General features: G+C 53.2%; 1 protein-coding gene and 1 long non-coding RNA gene across 5 annotated transcripts in view; one reads left to right on the forward strand and one right to left on the reverse strand.

The window, feature by feature from the left end:
* DEPTOR (DEP domain containing MTOR interacting protein) overlaps positions 1-20,735 on the forward strand; it is a 160,436-nt gene that overhangs the window by 39,509 nt on the left and 100,192 nt on the right. For 3 of the 4 annotated variants that reach the window (XR_006060892.2, XM_042254542.2, XM_042254544.2), the window contains exons 2-3: positions 11,526-11,704; positions 12,802-12,925. Coding sequence is in view for 3 of the 4 variants with exons in the window: in XM_042254542.2 (XP_042110476.1) it covers positions 11,526-11,704; positions 12,802-12,925 (303 nt within the window). In the remaining variant the exon portion in view is untranslated. Of the gene's footprint in view, positions 1-1,583; positions 1,748-11,525; positions 11,705-12,801; positions 12,926-20,735 lie in introns of those variants that run through there. The other variant, XM_042254543.2, reaches the window with a different exon arrangement.
* Positions 5,256-19,441, reverse strand: LOC132657235 (uncharacterized). The gene is made up of 2 exons (XR_009595099.1): positions 18,798-19,441; positions 5,256-14,278 (listed from the first exon to the last, which is right to left on the reverse strand). It is a non-coding gene; the product is annotated as an uncharacterized LOC132657235 (long non-coding RNA).

Raw genomic sequence — 20,735 nt, forward strand, 5'->3', positions numbered from 1 at the left:
GAGCCCACACGCCCTGACCCCCGAGCCCCTGAGCCCACACGCCCTGACCCCCGAGCCCCTGAGCCCCTGAGCCCACATGCCCTGAGCCCCGAGCCCCCAAGCCCCTGAGCCCACACGCCCTGACCCCCGAGCCCCTGAGCCCCTGAGCCCACATGCCCTGAGCCCCGAGCCCCCGAGCCCCTGAGCCCACACGCCCTGACCCCCGAGCCCCTGAGCCCACACGCCCTGACCCCCGAGCCCCTGAGCCCCTGAGCCCACATGCCCTGAGCCCCGAGCCCCCAAGCCCCTGAGCCCACACGCCCTGACCCCCGAGCCCCTGAGCCCCTGAGCCCACATGCCCTGACCCCCGAGCCCCTGAGCCCACACGCCCTGACCCCCGAGCCCCTGAGCCCCTGAGCCCACATGCCCTGAGCCCCGAGCCCCCGAGCCCCTGAGCCCACACGCCCTGACCCCCGAGCCCCCGAGCCCTAGAGCGGGCTCCACAACCAGCGAAGCCGGCAAGTGAGAAGCCTGCACCCACAGCTGGAGAGCAGCCCTGCTTGCCCCAACTGGAGGAAACCGGAACAACAGTGAGGACCCAGCACAGCCAGAAGTGAATACATAAACTCAGTTTAAAAAGTGAGTAGGAAATTAGGTTTAAAAGAGAAAAAGCACTCCTTGACAGTGCGCTGGATTAGCGGCAGCCTGTCCGTGGCTGCCCTGCTGTGGAGGTCAGCAGTGGTCAGAGGCAGGGCTCCAAGGCTGAACTTGCAGCAGGGAAGACACAGGCAGGTCACCTCGTCTCTCTGTCTGTTTTCCCGTCTGAAACAGCGATGCTGGGGACGGCTTGAACTAGACGGCTGGAAGTTTCTTGCCAGTTAAAATCAGTGATTTTAGTTACCAGCTTGGTTGAGACCTTAGAAGAGGCGGCATGGATTCTCATAAACCCCACAGAAAGCGAGGCTGTGCCGTGCGTTCAGGGAGTGACTGAGCACTGTCTCACCTTTGGTTCTCTCTCCTCTTCCCTGGGGGCTCAGACAGTAAAGAATCCGCCTGCAGTGTGGGACACCTGGGTTCAATCTCTGGGTCGGGAAGATCCCCTGGAGAAGTGGCTAACCCACTTCAGTGTTCTTGCCTGGAGAATCCCATGGACAGAGGAGCCTGGCGGGCTACAGTCCACGGGGTCACAAAGAGTCGGACACGACTGAGCAACTAAACTTTTACCGAAGAAGAAGGTGCTTAACAAAGAGCAGCCTCGTCTCCAGCAGTTGCTAACCCAGCCCGATCATCCCGAGATTCAGTCCCAGAGACGGGAAGCAAGTTCAAAGTCCTGCATCCATACTAGAAAACAGTGGTCGTCAACTGAGGATTGCATTTGTTCTAAAAATCAACTGAACTGCATATTCAGTGGTGTTTTGATGGGGCTTCTGGCACAATCTGACAAGATGTATTACATGATAATAACAGTAGTAAGAGTTGGCATTTATTGAGACCTTAGTGTGTGCTCCGGAGAAGGCAATGGCACCCCACTCCAGTCCTCTTGCCTGCAAAACCCCATGGATGGAGGAGCCTGGTGGGCTGCAGTCCATGGGGTCGCGAAGAGTCGGACACGACTGAGCGGCTTCACTTCGCTTAGTGTGTGCTCGGTGCTTAACATATAATCTCTCGTTTCATCCTCACAGTATGAGACGTACATCTGTTCCCATTTTATGGATGAGAAAGTTGAGGCGCTGAGAAGGTGGATGCTTTGCCCTTCGTTATGCAGCAGGTAATGGCTGTGACTCGGGCTTGAGCCCGAGTTGGTCTGTTTCCACAGCTCCGCTGTGAGGGACGATGAGCAGTGCGTCGGGAAGGCAGGAGTGGAATTTGGGAACTAACGCAACTGAGTCCTCTTCCTGCCTGAACGGTGTATTTCCTTTCTCTCTCTCGTCTCTTCCCTGGCCCTACCACGCAGCACGCAGGACCTTAGTTCTCCGAGCAGGGACCGAACCCACGCTCCCTGCATGGAGAGGTGGAGCTGTAACCTTGGGCCAACCAGGGGCGTCCCGCTCGCTGCCGCCTGAACCGCACCGTTTACTGGGCCTGTGCCAAGCCTTGGGGAACAGGGATGAAGGACGGGACGTGATGTTTGCCCCGGTTTGCAAACTGCTGTTCTGGGTAACAAGCAGAGCTCTGTGTTTCGGGAGGAAGGTGCCGGGATGCGGTGCCTTCCCGTGACAGAGGGGCGCCACGGGGCCAGGCGGCTGGGGTCAGAGCTGCCCCCAAGCAGGACCAGCGGACTCAGGGCCCAGCGCCGGTCCTGGGAGTCCCTCTGTGTCCTTGGCATGTTCCACGGACTGTTCTGGACTTGTCTCTTCACCTGTAAAATGGCACTTAGAGGCCTGATTCTGCTGGGTACGGCGTATAAGCAAATAATGACATGTTTGGGAAAAGTCTTGGAGCTTCTTGGAAACCGGAAGAGTACCTTTCTTGGGACTCATCAGAGGAAGAGATCAGAACTTGAGAGGCTGATATCGCTTCTTATTCCTCGGAATTGGAGACCTCCCAGGAAAATGCTCACGCGGAGGAAGAATTCAGTGAGAAATCTCAGCTCTAAGGAGATAAGGGAGGCTGACAGGGGCTTCCTGCCCTGACCTTGTGTTCACAGCTTATCTCAAGGATGAGATGAGGGTTCAGAGGGCCGCGTGAGTGGTTTCGCACACATCGTTAAGAGTGTTTGCTAATGGGGCCTTGTCGTTTATCCGTTCTACGTACAACTGGGCCATTTTGCTGTAACTGACAGCACACTGTGATTCGGCTACACTTCAGTAAAGAATGAAAAAAGCGAAGGATGTGTCGGGGATTCCCTGACAGTCCACGGGTTAAGACTCTGGGCTTCCGCTGCAGCGGGCTGGCGACATGGGTTTGGTCCCTGGGCTGGGAACTAGGCTCCCGCGAGCCGTGTGCTTGGCACAGCCGGAAACGACAGCAGGTTTTTGCTGTGTGTCCTGAAGGCGCTGATGCTGACCCCTTGGGTAGCATACGTCGAGGTGTCCGCTTCCGGCCCTTGGGGCATGCCACGTTAATCACACAACACTGGCTCGAGGCAGTCGTGAAGGCAACGTGATGGCTGCTTCTGCAGCCCGTCTATGACCGCGTCTGTATTTATAGGCTGGTGTCTGTGTGCTGTGTGGATCGCATGCATTTTTGCCTTCCCATGGCGTTTCAGCATGACCGCAATGTTGTCTCTTTCTTAGCCTGTATGAGCGTAAAATGGGCAGAAGACAGGTGCTTCTGTTTAAAGTTTGATGGCATGGAATGCTCTCTAAACGTAGAAATTAGATCTGGGTTCAAATCCGAATCCCACTCTCTACTTTTAAACCATCGTCATTGCTTTGCTTTCTGATATTTTTTAGCATTTTATTTATTTATCGGCCGTGCTTGGTCTCCTTGCAGAGCCCAGGTGTCCTCTAGCTGCGCTGGGCAGGGCCGCCCGCTCACTGCACAGATCCTCATCGCCGAGCCCGGGCTCCAGGAGCACAGGCTCGGTTACCCTGCGTGTGTGGGAGCTTCCTAGACCAGGGATTGAACCCGTGTCCCCTGCGTTGACAGGCAGATTCTTAACTATTGAATCACTAGGGAAGTCCTCCTGCTCTTTTTAAAAAGTCTGGCTTGAGCACATTAGAACTTCCCTGATAGCTCAGTTGGTAAAGAATCTGCCTGCAGTGCAGGAGACCCCGCTTCGATTCTTGAGTCGGGATGATCCCCTGGAGGAGGGAAAGGCTGCCCACCCCAGTATTCTGGCCCGGGGAATTCCGTGGACTGCATAGTCCCTGAGGTCGCAGAGTTGGTCGCGACTTTCGCCGTGAGCACGTCGCTGCGCCTTGCGAGCTTCCTGACCTGTCTCCTGAGGGTGACGACGCCTGCCTGACTCACAAGGGATGGACGCGCTAGTGTTGCCATCTCCGCTGACACTCCTTCATCACGATTCCAAGAGCCACCCCGGATACGCGGGACTCGGGATCAGGCACGCTTCGTCCCCGGGTGTGTTTACCTTCTCAGTTCTCCGAGGTGGCAAGACACACAGCGTGCGTGGGACCTTGCTTTGGACTGACTTGATGTGGCTCTGTGTAGACCTGTGACTCAGACTTTGTTCCTGATTCACAGACTCCTGAAAAGGGGTCTCGCTGATGGAACAGTTGACATTACCAACAGAGAAGATGGCCACTGCAGCTTTCTGCACTCTGTGTGTGTGTGTGCGTGTGTGTGAGTGTGTGTGCGTGTGCGTGTGTGTGCGTGCGTGTGTGTGCGTGCGTGCGTGTGCGTGTGTGTGAGTGTGCGTGAGTGCATGTGTGTGTGCACGTGTGTGTGAGTGCATATGTGTGTGCGTGCGTGTGCGTGTGTGCGTGTGTGTGTGTGTGTGCGTGCGTGTGTGTGCGTGTGTGCGTGCATGTGTGTGCGCGCGTGTGTGAGTGTGCATGTGTGTGCATGTGTGTGAGTGTGAGTGTGAGTGTGTGTGCACGCACGTGTGTAGTCTCAGCCCAATTCCTTCTGGCTCCCCAGATCGCTCGTACTCTCTTCACATTAACCGGTTCTTCTTTTTTTAAGTATAGACTCCTTTTCTATTGCAGTAAATTGCACACGATGTACAGTTCACCATGGTAACTGTTCAAAAGCCTGCAGCTCAGCAGCGTGAAGCCGGTCACACTGACCAGCTCTCTATTCCTTCTATCACCTTCTGTATTGTCCCCTCGTCCTCAGCAGGCTGAGAGGATTCAGGCGTCGTCTTGAAGCAGAGCTGCATGAAATGTCCACTATGGCCCTGTTTCCCGTAAGAGTGTACGTGCACAGCTGCACACGTGGACGCCACGGATTGTTTGCAAGGATACGTAAACAACTGTTCCTACTGCGTTCCTTTGGAAAGTGGGGGTTGGGGCTTTGCTGGCGGTCCGGTGGTTGACTTCAGCTCTCAATGCAGGGGGTGTGGGTTCTGTCCCTGGTCTGGTTGCTATGATCCCACATGCCTCGTGACCAAAACCAATAAAAGCCAAGTCATAAAACAGAGGCACTCACTAGTGTAACAAATTCAGTGAAGAGTTTAAAAATGGTCCACATCAAAAAATATGTATCTTAAAAAAAAAGAGGGTCAAGGAATTTCAGAACCCTCCCGAAGTGAAAGCAGTGGCCCAGTGCACGCCCACGCGCGTCTCCTGGCTTCAGCAAGTATCAGTTCATCGCCAGTTACCCAGCTTGAGGTTGTGCACTTTTGAGGTGTTTCAATCTACCAAGGGCATGGATTTGTTTGATCACTTGAATTTTTAATTATAAAATAAATCCAGACACGAAAAGAAAATGCAGGCTGTTAGCTGTCGTTGGTTCCTGTCTTGTTTTCTTGTCCTTTTAGACTTGGGACCTTGCAAGGGTGAGTGAGTAAGCGTGACTCCCTCTGAATTCTCCAGTCCCCAGGGACAGACACTGGCCGTTCATCTGGAAGGGACAGTAGCTTGGGGTGAGAGCACGTGGATGTCAGCGCTGTTGCCCAGAGACCTCGAGGCTCGCACTGCCGGCCGCACCGTTCTGCTGGCTGTGTGTTTTAATTAAACTGTTTACTTCGGCTGAGATTTATGACGCTGTTTTTAAATGAGAAGATGTGGTTTCCAGCGTTCTTTTGTTCTCCGAGTCCTGCAACCCGCTGCAGTTTTCCACGAGCTGCTTTTTTGAAAAACAGTTTCTGCCTTGCTTATCTGATGGACGGTAATTTCGTAGGGGATTATTAGCACCCTGAACTCTGTAGTGTTTGGTCTCCTGGAGCTAGAAGAGGAAATTGTCAGGTGGCACTTTCAGCAGCTGGTTCGCTGACCGCGAATAGAGTATTACAGAATCACCTTGATTCTAAGGCCTGTGAACAGCTGTCTGAAATGAATGCTGGGAAGGTGGCTTTTGTATTTAAATTCTCCAGCCAGTGGCATAGAGAATGCAGTTAAAACAGAGATGATTATTCTTCCCAGGGCTTCAGTGTGGATTGATTTGGACTCTGTTCTTCGGCAGACTCTTCTGCACCATGCATCTCAAGGCTCAGGGTGTCGGATGCATCAGCTGATTTTTCCCATCAGTGAGGCTCTGTGCCCTGCCTTGCAAGAGGCACTGGAATTACAAAACAAATCAGCAGCTCTCCCCTAGCATCGCTCACTCCCTCTGACTGTAACGCAATGGGATGAGTGCTTTACTAGTGGGCGAGCACAGGAGGGAAGCTCATTTTCTGGTTTGGGGTGGCCGGGAAAATGTTCCCAGGGGAGGTTCTTTTAAGCCGAAGAGCAAGTAGAATTTTTCTAGCTATTACGGGCAGGAGGAGGGGGTGTTTTAAGCTGAGGGGTGTCTGTCTTCACGGTAGAGTCCAGGATGTCCAGACTGTGGGACGGGCATGCCGGTGCGTGGGGCGCAGAGACGGTGAGGAAGCTTGGGAGGGCCTGCGCCGGCCTCCTGGCCTGGGGTGGGTGCAGGCCTCTTGGAACCGGAGCCGAGACTCCTGCAGCTGCTGGAAGGGGCTGACCCTGTTCCGGTTGCTATCAGAGCGCGTGCAGCTTGGAAGAAGAACCAAAAGGCCCGAGGGAACCGCGAGGGAACCGCGGGGTGGCCGGGGCCCCTGGCCGCCTCTCCCCACGCCCTCCCGGAGCTGGCCTGCGCCCGCCTTCCCTGGCTGCCCGGTTCCTCAGGGTCTTAGGATCCTGAGGATGTTTAACCTGTGTTCTAAACACTGCATGTGTTGGCTTGGCCGGAAAGTTCACTTGGGCTTTTCCGTAGCACCCTATGGGGGAATCCGAACGAACATTTCGTTCAGCCCGGTGGATGGTCCTGGGACGCGGGGGCTCCACATGGGGAGCCGCGGGAGACCAGGGGTGTCTGGGCCGCGAGCCCCGCACTCCGAACCGGGACCCTCCTCGCTGCTCGACTTTCCACACGGGCTCCTGGTTTTCCACTGGGCTCTGCCTCGAAGGAAGGCTCCCGGGACAGACAGGGCTCGGAACCATTGCCCCTGTTCCCGTGTTGGACGGAGCCATCCTGCTGGGCTTCACCGACGGCTGTCCCTTAAGTGGGGAGAAGCCTGTGGCCCTGGTCCCCTTGCCGAGCAGCCGGTGGGTGCAGGGACCCCCTAAGTTGGACTCTCAGCCAGGCTCCACCCCGGGCGGGGAAGGCCAGCTCGGGGGTCTGCATGCTGCCTGGGGTGGCCAGGGTTAGGGAGGCGTTCTGCAGCGGCAGGGGCTGTGGGCCTGGCCCACAGGGTGACCGGCGTGTTTGCAAGGGCGGCTCAGCATCTCACCGGGTCCTCCTGGAGAATGCCATCCCAGAGAGGCTCTAGTGTGCAGAATTTCTCTTTTCCCACAAGACTTTGAAATACTGCCTTCTCTACCCACTTCTTGGGGATCATGCATATTCGTGTATTAAACGTTGTGGAAATTTGTAAGCAGTAAACTGAGTTCAAAGAAATGGAAATGCTTCAAAAACAAACAAACAAACAAACCCAGGGGAATGCCCTAGCCGTCCAGTGGTTAAACTCCATGCTTTCACTGCTGAGTCCCTAGTCAGGGAACTAAGCTCCCACAAGCCGCACAGAATAACCAAAATACAAAAAAACCACATATACACCCACACAACAGGGATTAAAACTTTGGAAGTGGATTGCCCCAGAAGTAAACCCATAGAAGTGTTTTTTTAAGATGAATTCCATAATATTAGGCGTTCACTAAGTCGTGGGGTGAGAACCCCCACTTGCTTTCATGAGAAGCTTCCCCGCATTTTAGAAAAGGGTGTGATTTCTGTTAGTGTCCCTGTATCTTCATTTGTCCACCAATATTCATGCCGTGCTCATGGTGCCAGGCACACTTGGTTATTTACAGTATGAAAATTCTTATCTCTTTATTGGTCTGGTTTCTCTGGAATTTTTCTTGCTCATTTTTAGAATTCTGTGTTTCTATCAAAGAGAAACAGACGGTAACAGTTATTGAACATGTTTAACCCCTGATGGACTTCCCTGGTGGCTCAGACGGTAAAGCGTCCATCTACAATGCGGGAGACCCAGGTTCGATCCCTGGGTCGGGAAGATCCCCTAGAGAAGGAAATGGCAACCCACTGCAGTACTGTTGCCCGGAAAATCCCATGGACAGAGGAGCCTGGTAGGCTGCAGTCCATGGGGTCGCAAAGAGTCGGACACGACTGAGCAACTTCACTCACTCAACCCCTGATAACATGTCTGAAAAGATCGGGTTCTAGGCTGCCTCCGAGATCTGAAGTTCTTTCTCCTTGATGTTTCTGCTTGGTTTCCTAAACGAGGAAATACACCAGGCCCTGGTGGGCTGCGAGGGCTGTGATCAGAGCTGCTTTGTACTGCACGGCGTGAGGTTCAGAGGGAGGCAGGCCTGCTCCAGAATTAGCAGCAAGCTCAGTGTTGAGGGGATTGTAACTGAAAGGCTCTGTTCTATAGTGTTTAAAGACAAATATGACCTAATACTTTTTTTTTAAGTTGGAAAGTTTATAGGAGCCGAAACTTGTCTCTTGGCTCATAACATATTCCTCCTTCACCAAATTATATAGCAGCTTATTCCACATTTCAGTTTCTAAATAAATTGGTCCTCATTATTCTTAGGTTCCTGACAGACATCTCGTCTAAGAATTAATGCTTTGCATTCTGCCACTTTGAGCACGTTAAACAAATTACTCAGTGTCATTGCCGCTGAATTAGTTAGGATGATTCATGCGATGACTTCAGCACACCAGTGTGAACATGCTTTTTTTTTTTTTTCTTTAATTAAGGCTGTTTACGTCTTAATACTCACAGCTCTGCTCTTATATCATTGCGGCTTTACCATTAGCAGCCCCGGGGAACTGTCATGAGGATTAATGCCATAAAGCAGTCAGAGCTGCCTGGCTTCTAGTAAGGGCTTGAATGCCGTCTTCATCCTTACTAACCAGCTTTGTGATTGTGTGAGGAGATAGTCAGGGTGGTTGCCGTTATCCTGGTTTTACCAGCGAGGACACTGATGCTCACAAGTTTGATCGTCTGGAATTACTGGCCGTCAGGATGAGAGCCAAGTCCTGTGTTCCTGACTGTCCTCATAAGTAACATTTTGGGGTTTAGTATTTCAACATGTGAATTTGTGGAGGATGAAAGCATTCAGGCCGCAGCAGTTAAGTCATTCATGTGAAAATGCTTAGCACAGTGCTGAGCACACAGTAGGAACTCCACTAAAAGGGTTCTTTTCGGGAACTTGCTGGTGGTCCGCTGGTTGAGTCTGCCCTGCAGCGCAGGGGACGTGGCTTTGATCCCTGGTCAGGGGGCTAAGCTCCCGCGAGGCGCTGAGCAGCTCAGCCTGCGTGCCACAGTGAAGGTGGTGCGTTCTGCAGCTAAATCCCGATGCAGCCAGACAGAAAAATACTGAATGAATAAATGGTTCGTTGCTCTCCGTCCACTTTGTATCTGTCAGGACTCTAGGACTCTCACTCTTCTCTCCCTGCCCCCCTGTCGACACCCCAGCTGAGCCCTTCATCGTCAGACTTCTCAGGAGCCTCCATCTTCAGCAGTGGGTGACTGTCTTCACTCAACCTGCCACAGCCAAGAATCACTGACTGGGTGGCTTAAACATCAGCAATGCACTGTCACATAGCTGTTGGGGCTAATCATCTGAGATCACGGTCCTCCTGAGGCCCCTCTCCTTGGTGTGTAGACGGCCGCCCTCTCTCTGCATCCTCACTGGTCCTCGTCCGATCATGGTGCATATGGGACTGGTCCTCCTGAGGCCTCTCTGTTTGGTGTGTCGCCAGCCGCCCTCTCTCTGTGTCCTCACTGGTCCTCTGATCTGAGATCACGGTGCTGATGGGACTGGTCCTCCTGAGGCCTCTCTGGTGTGTAGACAGCCACCCTCTCTCTGCGTCCTCACTGGTCCTCATCTGATCACGGTGCTGATGGGACTGGTCCTCCTGAGGCCCCTCTCCTTGGTGTGTAGACGGCCGCCCTCTCTCTGCATCCTCACTGGTCCTCCCTCTCGGCCTGTCTGTATCCTGATCCCCACTTCTTAAAGGGAAACTGCTCCCGTTAGTCCAGGGCCTGTCCTAGTGACCTCATTTGGCTGTAATTACCTTTTAAAAGACCCTGTCTCCGAGTGCAGCCACATTCTGAAGTTCAGCGATTACAGCCTCAAAGTATGAATTTTAGGGGAACCCAGTTCAGCCCATGACAGGGGTGTAGCAAGGAAGAGCATCTTGGTCTCAGAGCTTCAACCCAGAATGTTCCCAACTCAGAGTCCCAGCCCCTGGCGTATCAAAACCCATTGAATTCCCTTTAGTGCACTCCAGCAGGCTCAGTGGGTAAAGACTCTGCCTGCAAGGCAGGAGATGCCGGAGGCCTGGGTTCAGTTCCTGGGTTGGGAAGATTCTCTGGAGGAGGGCGTGGCTGCCCACTCCAGTATTCTTGCCTGGGGAATCCTCGTGGACAGAGGAGCCTGGTGGGCTGCTGTCCATAAGGTTGCAAAGAGTGGACTCGACTGAAGCGAGTGAGCACACACATTGAAAAAACTCAGGTGGGAGCAGGACCTGGTTCCTGCCTTCAGGAATGGGGGGCGGGGCCTGTTCTGTGTTGGGTGCTGTGCTGAGTTGCTGGTGCTCAACAGATGTTGTGGCCCCAAATCGCAGCATCACCGGGGGTAGGGTCGGTGCAGCTGCCTCCATCTGACAGAGGAAGAAAGAGGCGTTCTCCCGGTTTCTGTGTGGCTGCTCAGTCAACCCCACCTCTCTACAGTATTGAGATGATGGAGTAAGACGCATGCGAGTCACATGGGTGACCCCAGGGATGTAGCCCGCCAGGCTCCTCTGTCCATGGGACTCTCCAGGCGAGAACACTGGGGTGGCTTGCCATGTCCTTCTCCAGGGGGTCTTCCCGACCCAGGGCTCGAACCCGAGCCTCCTGTGGCTCCTGCATTTGCACCACCTGCCCCAGCCGGGAAGCCCTGGTCTGTGTAAAGAGCCTCACAAGGGGCTTAGTTGTTGTCCCTAGGAAGGCGAGACCAGCGCGGGCAGGCACCTTCGTGCGTTTTCCGACTTCGGTCTCTCCTGCCTGGAAGTACCTGATGGGCAGGTTGGGTAGACGCTCATTCGTATTTGCTGTGTGATGGAGTGAATCCAGAGGGCGTGGATTCTCAGCAGTCTGTGATGAGGAAGTGCTTGGTTTCCACAGGGTTCTAGAAGTTTCTTAGTTGGTCGGTTGCAGCCGTAAGCTCCCCCGGTGGAGAGCGCGGGAGGGAGGGAGCCAGGGCAGGGCGAGAGCACGCTCGGGCGGACGGAGCTCTGTTGTCGGAGCTTGGGCCTGCCTCCCCTCTGTGTGCCACTGAGGATCTGCGGATGGGGTCACTTTCTGGGGCCTCTGCTCTGACCAGAGGGAAAGGGCCCGCGGACATAAAGGTATTGGATGGCGCTCCGCTGCGGCCCAGGCTTGAACTTCGTCACTGCTCCCTGGGCTTGAGTCAGCGGTGCGTACTGTCGTCAGAATTCCTAAAGTGACTGCCAGCTTCTCTCCCCAGGCTCAGGCTGCACGAGGAGAAGGTGATTAAAGACAGGCGGCATCATCTCAAGACCTACCCGAACTGCTTCGTCGCGAAAGAGCTGATTGACTGGCTGATCGAACACAAGGAGGCATCTGACAGAGAGACAGCGATTAAACTCATGCAGAAGCTAGCGGACCGGGGCATCATCCACCACGGTGAGTGAGGCGGCCACAAGGGCTTTTTGGCCACACGCTGTAGTGGGTGGGATCTCGGTTCCCCAAGCAGGGATTGCCCCCGTGCCCCTGCCCGGGAGTGCAGCCTCTTAACCGTGGGACCTGCAGGGAAGCCCCGAGCCTTCTGGTCCAGGTTCGAGCCCGCCCATTTAAGAGACAGAGCATCACGCTCTGCCTCCCGGGCACCTCTGCCCAGCGACATTCCCTCCCGTCTTCCGGGAGGCACCTGGGCTTGTTTCTGTGGACTTCTTTATACTTTTGCATCTCTGAGTATGCGTCTCTCGGCAGTGTGGCGTTCAGCCTTAAATCACTGTAGAGACGCACGCTTCTGCCTTTGCCGTTTGGCCCGCACCCTGTTTGTGGGACTCACTCACGCTCGTGGTGTGCCCTGTCTGCGCCTTTTTACTGCAGCGGGCACCGTGCACCGTCTGGCCATCGTACCTTCATCCGCTCTGCTGACGGGCATCTGGGCTGTGTCCAGGTCTTGCTGTTACCCTCTGTTTCAGTGGCCAGTCCTGACCGCATCCCTCTGAAACGCCTAACCCTGGCCAAGACCTTTCGCACGCTGCTGCTCTCTCGGGCTGAAATGCCCGCCGCCTCCCCGCTCGCTCATTTTCTTCTCCTCCTTCAGAGCTCCACTCGCCTGCAGGCTCTTCAGAGAGGCGGCCCTCCCCACCGCGGAGCACCCCACGTCTAGACGCGCCTTTGACGTCTGCTCAGCTCTCTCGTAGCCATAGCTGTATCACCTCCTGTTTCGGTTACATATCAACCTGTCTCTGTCTCGCTGGATTTCACATTCTTTCAGGCTGATGCCTACCCTGCTGTCGTGCTCAAGAAGAGTTTGTGGAAAGAAGGACGAATTGAGTCTTGTGACTCTCTTAGCAAACGACGATGATCGCTCATAAAACTGAGCACTTTTCTGTATCAGGGACTGTGCTAAATTCCTGTATTAAATTGTCAAGTAGTATGCTTGAGAAACTAGGTAATAGAACAAATCCTAATTAGCATCTTCCTTCATGGGAGTGAGTAATAAGAGGTTATTTTTCCTTATTTGCCTCTCTGTGTATATTGTTTTTCAGTTTGTGATGAGCATAAGGAATTCAAGGACGTCAAACTCTTCTACCGCTTTAGAAAGGACGACGGCACCTTCCCCCTGGACAACGAAGTGAAGGCCTTCATGAGGGGACAGAGGCTGTATGAGAAGTAGGTTGTGCGTGGACTCCTCCGCTTGAACCTTGCAGAGCTCTTTCCATCTTTTATCATTTTGACTTCAGCCCGGCTCTCCCACGTGGGGTGGTTGCATAACTCTTCCTTTTAATATGAGAAAACTGTATCACTCACTTGCTTTTCTGTTTGCCAGAAATTAAGTCAGTTTCATAAGATTCTTAATAAGGAATTTGTTTCAATAGTATTTTCTATATTTAGGTCGATTTAACAAAATCCAACAGTGAAAGCAGAAGGTTGGCCCTTGGTGTCTGCCATCCAGTGATGCGGCTGCCTGCCCTCTTTTAAGGGTTAGCGTGTGACTTGGAAGCATAGACTTGTAAACGGCTAGAGAAGCATTGTCAAGCACAGGGGAAGTCCAAGTTCAGGTCAAGAGATGAGCAGTGAGAGAACTTCAGAAAGCAGAGCGGGAGAAGAGGAACCACCTCGCAGCTCTTTGGAGGGCAGGACTGTACTGTGGCCCCAGAGTGTTTGCTTGGCGGATCTTGACCCGCCCAGGGCTTTGTCTCTGAGCTGAGCTGCTGTTCCTGTGGTTCCGTTCCCAGCCTACCTTCCTTGGTTTTTTTTTTCCAGGGCAGCCCTTAGAGAAAGGAGTGAAGGGGCAGCGGCACCCTTTCCTTAACTGACTGCCTTTCCCAACACGCGTTCACGACATGAAAGAGCCTCCTCTGTAAGTGGGCGGGTGCGTGGGGCAGAGGTACCTGGGTGGTCCGCTTAAGCACCATGATGGTTAGGAGCCGGGCCAGGTTTGAGTTCTAACCGTGGGACCTTAGCCATCTGAGCCTCAGCGTCCTGCTTTCCGACACGGAAGTGGGTGATGGCGCTGTTCAGCGCTGCTGTGGGGACTTGAAGAATCGTTTGTGTCCAGTGCTTAAGGACTTGGCTTGGTGCCTCTCGTGTGTGGTCAGGTCCCGTGGAGGACAGCCATCTCGGACACTAACCCGACGTCACGCCGCGCTGGGTCCTGTCCCTCCCCTGTCCTGCCCGTCGCGGTCTGTTCCCCTCTCCGGGCGCTGGGCTGTGCAGACACTTCCTGCTGTCTGCCCCCAAGTGTCGGAAGCCCTCCTCTCCTGGCCTGTGTGACTGTGAGCGGGACGCTCCGTCAGCACCTCCGTTTGCATACTGGAGTGCGTGTACGTGTTGTTGCCGCTTTCTTTTGCTTTCTTAGTTCCTTTTGGAAAATTCTAGTTGGTGTTTAGCATTTAGGCTACCCCGCTGGTCCACTGAAACTGTTAAGATTTTATGTTGTCAAAAGCATCCGTGTCGGGTTGGGATTCTGGGCTCTTCCTGCTGTGGCCAGGTTCAGTCCCTGGCCTGGGACTGAGATCCTTCCTGCAAAAAGGAAAAACTCATATCATTTCCTTGGAAGCACGCCAGGCGATTCTGTAACACTTTTCTAGCTATAGATCATCTCCTGGGATCTGGGCAGTCACCTTATGGGAGCCGGGGTTAGCAGCCCCTGAAACGTCTGGCAGGGAACTTTTCTTACTAGTGGGATGGGTGTGGTAAGAACAGTTGAAGAAAGCTGTTCATCGCGTCCAGAAAACGCTCACCAGCCCCCGCCTCTGCTGCTTCCCCGTACGTCCTCTGCACCAGTCACACTAAACTGTGTGTCTCTCTTCTGCCTTTGGGCACTTGGCTAATTCACGAATTATTCCACAAACACTTAGTGAGCCCTCCCCACCTGGCAGGCACAGTTACAGCCCCTGGAAATGTGCGGCGGATCAAAGGCGGACAAAGCCCCAGCCTCTGCGGAGCTTGCAGGCTAGTGGAAGAGGCGGGCGTTGACGGGGTAACAGGTGAAGAAGAGTGAGCTTAGTACAGGGTTCGCAGTGATAGAGAGAGACCCTCCCCGAGGGCGGTGAGGCGTGCTGGGGGGACTGGGAAGACCTCCCTAAGAGGCGGCATTGAATGAAGTGTAGGTCTGCTGGGACAGCTTCCCAGGTGGAGGGGAAGGCCTGGGTGGGGACACGCTCAGCGTACTTCAGGACCACGGGGAGGCCAGAGCGTCCGGGGAGAGGAGAAGGGGTGAGCGGTGGGACGTGGGCCGGGCCGGGCCGCCACGGTACTGGAGGGCTCCCGCGTGACGGGAGCCCATTGGAGGGTCGGGTGGTCCCCGTGGGGACCCGGGGTGCTTTTGCCTGGGATGCCCCCTTGCCCAGCGGACTCTCTCTGCCAGGCTCAGCCCTCTCCCTCACTCACTCTGACTTCTGGGCTGTGTGTTCAGTGTGGCCTTTTCTGCGCATCCATCCATGTCGCCTTAGGATGGACTTAGGTGGTGCTCCTGTGTGTTTAGCCCGTGAGAGGGCTGTGTTAGACCTTCACCTTTGTGTGTTTGCAGCATTAGACCAGGACGTGTGAGCAGGGGAGCTGCTCCATCCTTCTTTCTACTGCCTGCAGTTTCACCCGGGCCTCGCTGGGCATAGATGGTAAATAATTTGCTAGAAAGGGTAACTAGACTTTTGATCCCTGGACGAGCTGACCAGCATTGCTGGACTTTTTGTGTGTGCAGCTGGCTTTCTATCCACTAGTGCCTCAGTGCCAAGTAAGTTCATTTCCTCAAACTGCTTGTAAAGTTAGCAGCAGGAGAAGTCGTTTCATAAGCTCCTAGCCTGGCATGACCTAACCGCCACCTCGCAAATCTTGGCCCTGGCATGACCTAACCGCCACCTCGCAAATCTTGTCTCCTACCTTTCCGTTTGCCAGCATGCGTGTGGAGCAAACGCTCAGGCCTCTGGAACTGACAGTTCAGGTTACCTGTTTGGCCGATTTATTTTAGTTTTTAATGCATTTTCCTTGTTTCTCTGGCCATCTTTTTCATGACTCTCAGCATGGATTATATTTTCCCAAGTTTTGGACTCTTAAAAAGAAACAATAAGAAATCTTGGTTTTGATTGTGATTCTTCTTTTCAAGAATTTTCATTATTTGAAACTTGACTCTGGGACCTCTCCGGCGGTCCAGCCCTTAAGGCTGTGCGCTTCCACTGTGTGGGTCGTGGTCAGGAAACGGACGTCCCACGTGCGCGGCACAGCCAACAGCAACCAGAAAATTCAGTGTTTCCCTGTGCGTTATTGCACCGGAACATGTGTTCAGGATATTTGCAATAGTTGGGAAAGAAGATCTTGCAAAATATACGTTCTTTAGTTGTTTTCCTTTTAAGATAATAATAGATAACATTTGTTGATTGACAGATATATATCAAATGTCTTCACTAATCTGTTTTATTTAATCATCATAGCAACCCCCTACTTAGATGCTTTCATTGTTCGCATTTTATAGATGAGAAAAGTGTCACAGGGAGAGGTTAAATCTCTTATCCAAGGTCACCTAATCAGTAAGAAACAAAACCAGTTGGGTCTGAACCTGAGGGTCCAGGGTCCAGACTTATTGTCCCCACGCTATTAGTGAATCTTCTGTTTCCTTCAATGGAGGGAAAATGAATGGAATCAGGATTTACTTCAAAAATATAACATGGAGTTTGTGAGTGTCCGAGTATAGAATTTTCTATAAAAATTTACTGAAAATATTCCAGGATTTTAAAGTAGACATAGGAAGGGAAGAGAAAAATGATTCTCATTGACGGTGAATCTCAGTGATGTTCTGTGAATATAATGAAAACCGCGACTTCTGTTTGTGCACTAAGCTTCTCAAAGCATCTGAGCCTCCCGCATAGAGAGATAATAGAGCAGTAAATCGTAACAGTGGTGACGGTGATGAGAGCCTCGCCGGTGTTCAGTCCCTCAGTCCTGCCCGACTCTGCAGCTCCATGGACTGCAGCACGCCAGGCTCCCCGTCCGTCTCCATCTCCGAGTTGGCTAACTTATATCCATCGTGTCGATGATGCCATCCAGTTATCTCATCCTCTGTCGTCCCCTTCTCCTCTCACCTTGAATCCCTCCCAGCATCAGGGTCTTTTCCAATGAGTCAGCTCTTCGCATGAGGTGGCCAAAGTACTGGAGTTTCAGCTTCAGCATCAGTCCTTCCAAAGAACACCCATGACTGGTCTCCTTTAGGATGGACTGGTTGGATCTCCTTGCAGTCCAAGGGACTCTCAGGAGTCCTCTCCAACCACAGCTCAGAAGCAGCAGTTCCTCGGCGCTCAGCCTCCTTTATGTGCACGTGTGTGCTGTGCGCTCAGCCGTGTCCGGCTCTCTGTGACCCCGTGGACTGCAGCCCGCCAGGCTCCTCTGTCCGTGGGATTCTCCAGGAAGGAGCACTGGAGTGGGCTGCCGTTTCCTTTGCAGGGTCTTTATATGCGGAAGGAGCACTGGAGTGGGCTGCCGTTTCCTTTGCAGGGTCTTTATATGCATAGTAAAATCCGACTCTCTGTGACCCCGTGGACTGCAGCCCTGTCCGTGGGATTCTCCAGGAAGGAGCACTGGAGTGGGCTGCCGTTTCCTTTGCAGGGTCTTTATATGCATAGTAAAATCCGACTCTCTGTGACCCCGTGGACTGCAGCCCGCCAGGCTCCTCTGTCCGTGGGATTCTCCAGGAAGGAGCACTGGAGTGGGCTGCCGTTTCCTTTGCAGGGTCTTTATATGCATAGTAAAATCCGACTCTCTGTGACCCCGTGGACTGCAGCCCGCCAGGCTCCTCTGTCCGTGGGATTCTCCAGGAAGGAGCGCTGGAGTGGGCTGCCGTTTCCTTTGCAGGGTCTTTATATGCATAGTAAAATCCAACTCTCTGTGACCCCGTGGACTGCAGCCCGCCAGGCTCCTCTGTCCGTGGGATTCTCCAGGAAGGAGCACTGGAGTGGGCTGCCATTTCCTTTGCAGGGTCTTTATATGCATAGGAAATAGTAATATAGAACGGGTGGGGCCTTACCTTACTGTCACAGGAGGAGGGGAGTTGACCTAGAGCAGTGGCGTCACCTCCGTGTTGCTGCCGCAGCTCCAGGGACAGGAGACGTCAGCCGGGACGGCAGGTCCGCGGCAGCCTCCCCGCCTGCCCCCAGCCCCGAGGGCCTGGCCCTATCGTCAGTGTTTCCTTTGTGCTCTCCTCTGGCTTGTTTGTTCTGTGTTATTAAAAAGCCTTTGTGTAACTTGGGGGTTTCTGGCTGGTTTTGCTGAAACGTGCTGATTTGGGGGCCCTCTGCCTTTCTAACCCCTGGTGCTGTCAGCCTCACGGACTTGTGGGTTCACGTGGACGGGTTGGTTTCAGCATGTGGGGCAGGGCTACCCAAAGTAGGAGCCATCCCTGCTGCCAGCTCGAGGGGGCCTGAGAAAGAGGGCTGTGCCCAGGGCCTGTGACAAACGAGCCATCCGGAGGACTCCATCTCAGCCCTGCGGGCCCCTGCGCTTCAGCAGGCTTCCTCCCGCCTTCCTGGGTAGCTGTGGACCGAGGGCGCAAAGACGGGGCACACATCTCTCTGCGGGGCCTTCTGGCTCCACACTCATCTCTGCATGGACACATGGACACACAGACGCATGGACTCACAGACTCACGGACACACGGACTCATAGACTCACAAGCAGACAGGCTGACAGACAGACAGACGCAGAGGCGCAGAGCATGGGGACGGGTCGCGGGTGTTCCCAAACAGGGCAGTTCTTAGTTTTCCAATAACACCTTTGAAAGGAGGAAAAGTGTCAGTAACTTAAAGAAACAGCCCAGAATCTGATGTCACCTTCAGCTGGTAGGTGTTTTGAATGCATGTTCCAGACTACAGAGCTCGATTATCTCGGAGCACTTGGCACCGTAGATCTGTTTCAGAAAAAAGGGTGAGCTTGAGATAACCAAGCGCTCTGTGTACGAATAAACAGAGTCAGCTACACAGAGAACATGAGTTGGGGCGCAATTTGTGCCATGCTCACTGAGATTAACAGTTAAGACACACATTTTTAGACTAACCTTGATCTCGTCTTCAGGTGTAGAGGAGACTTGGTAATTTCATTATGTTTTTAATTTAGCTTTCGTCTTGTTTTGGGATATAGCTGCTCTACAATGTCGTGTTAATCTCAGGTGTACAGCAGAGTGAGCCAGCGTAGACATCCGCATATGCCGTCCTTCTCAGACTCTCTTCCAATACACAGGTTATTGTGGAGCACGGAGTCAGGTCCCTGCGCTACTCAGCGCGTCCTGTGGATTATCTGTATCCATTGTGTTTATAGTAGACCGTATATGTTAATCCCAATCTCCTGATTTCTGAGACTTCTCAAGTTTAATTTAACTCAGTGTTAAGATGGAGTTTGATCCATTCTAGGTCTGGTTCATAAAGGCATTCGCTTTTCATCCAGAGGGTCTGAGTTTTCTTATTATCAGGATTTTTCTTGTTGTCAGTTTCTCTCTCCAGCCACCAGTCATCTGTTTATTCTGCTTAAGAGGGAACACTGGCTGGAGAATTGAAGTCCTGGGGCCGCTGGACTTCTTCCAGTCCCCACTGCTCCCTTAAGCTCTCTGTTCCATGGGACTGAAGAGAAATATTAAGGGAAAACGGTACAAAGGGGAAAAGCCCTTTTGTGTGTTTCACCTTATCAGAGGTTTCTCTACCATGTGCCCCTGAGATTTTTTTTTTCCTGTTCCCTCCCAGTGGCTGGCACAATAAATATTTGCTGAATGAACAAAGAACTCTACATGCAGTGATTGCTATGAGATGCTGAACTGGTGCCACGGAAAAGCTAAAGAGAGCTTGCCTTTCATGCATAGCGACGGGAGTCGGAGGTGTACCTTGCCTTGCCTCTTTAAAGCTTGCAGAGCATCCTGGCCTTTAACATGCCTGATGCTCTGTACAGCTCTCTGAATTATACCCAGTAGGCACCATTAATCCCATTGCGGAGATGGACACACGAGCTGAAAGAGCTAATATAACGTGAAAACATGGAGCTGGAGTGTTTCTTTTTCAAGAGACTTGAAGTGTTTGTCCCTGCCTTCTTGCATTTGCTGAATAAAAGTGCTTTCCAAACTGGGATCTTGAGTTCTGCTAGTTGCTTCCGGTTTTATGTTCAAAACAGGCCTTGATCACGCTGCAGACTAATACAATTGCTTTCTGCTGTGTTACACTCAGCGCTTCACAGCTCACTGTGCTGCCATAGTAATCAGTGTTTTCACAGATTCTGGGAGTGAGTGTTTCCTTCTTGGCTTATTTGAAGGGTATCCTCAAATTTCAGTGTAAATGGGGTAAAAATCGTTACCTTTTGTGACTGTTTGGTCTGGGTGACCAGGCATGGTTTTGATGCTGTGTGGCGCGTGTGGCCAACTCTCAAGTCTTGCGATCTTATCTTGCTTGCATGCTGACAGGTCCGCCTGCTGCCACTTCCTGGATGTGGGCAGGAGACCCCGGGGTCTGGGGACAGAGGACAGGTCGTCGTTCTCATAGCGAGAGAGGCATCATTTTCTCAGCGGTTCTTCCAAGCCTCAGCTCCCAAAGAGCAGCTTGGTGAGGTGCAGCGGATGCCTGCCAGGGTGGGGTCACAGAAGAGGAACCCCAGGCTCAAGTAACCTTGGAATGTCTTCAGGCAGACCTGCTTTCCGGCCCGGAAGGAGGCATTAGCTTTACCTTCCAGGTCTGTTCACTATGCAGACCTGCTTGGAAGGACGGTAGAGGGGTGGGAGAGACAGTGGAGGAGGCCTGAAGACACTGGCGATGCTGCCAAGGGGCTAACGGGCGCCGCTGGTGCTCAGCGCAAGCCGTGCCTTCACGCATGCTTTCTTAGCAAAGCCTCCTCCGACACCAAGGAGACAGACTGTCGCTCTCCTTTCGGCACGGGAGGAGATCGGGGCTAGAGGCCCGAATGAACTGGCTTCCTTCACGGAGCCAAAGATCAGGGGGAGCGTTTCAGACGCTGGTTT

This window comes from Ovis aries, chromosome 9, assembly GCF_016772045.2.
Source record: "Ovis aries strain OAR_USU_Benz2616 breed Rambouillet chromosome 9, ARS-UI_Ramb_v3.0, whole genome shotgun sequence".
In the NCBI taxonomy this organism is placed as follows: Eukaryota; Metazoa; Chordata; class Mammalia; order Artiodactyla; family Bovidae; genus Ovis; species Ovis aries.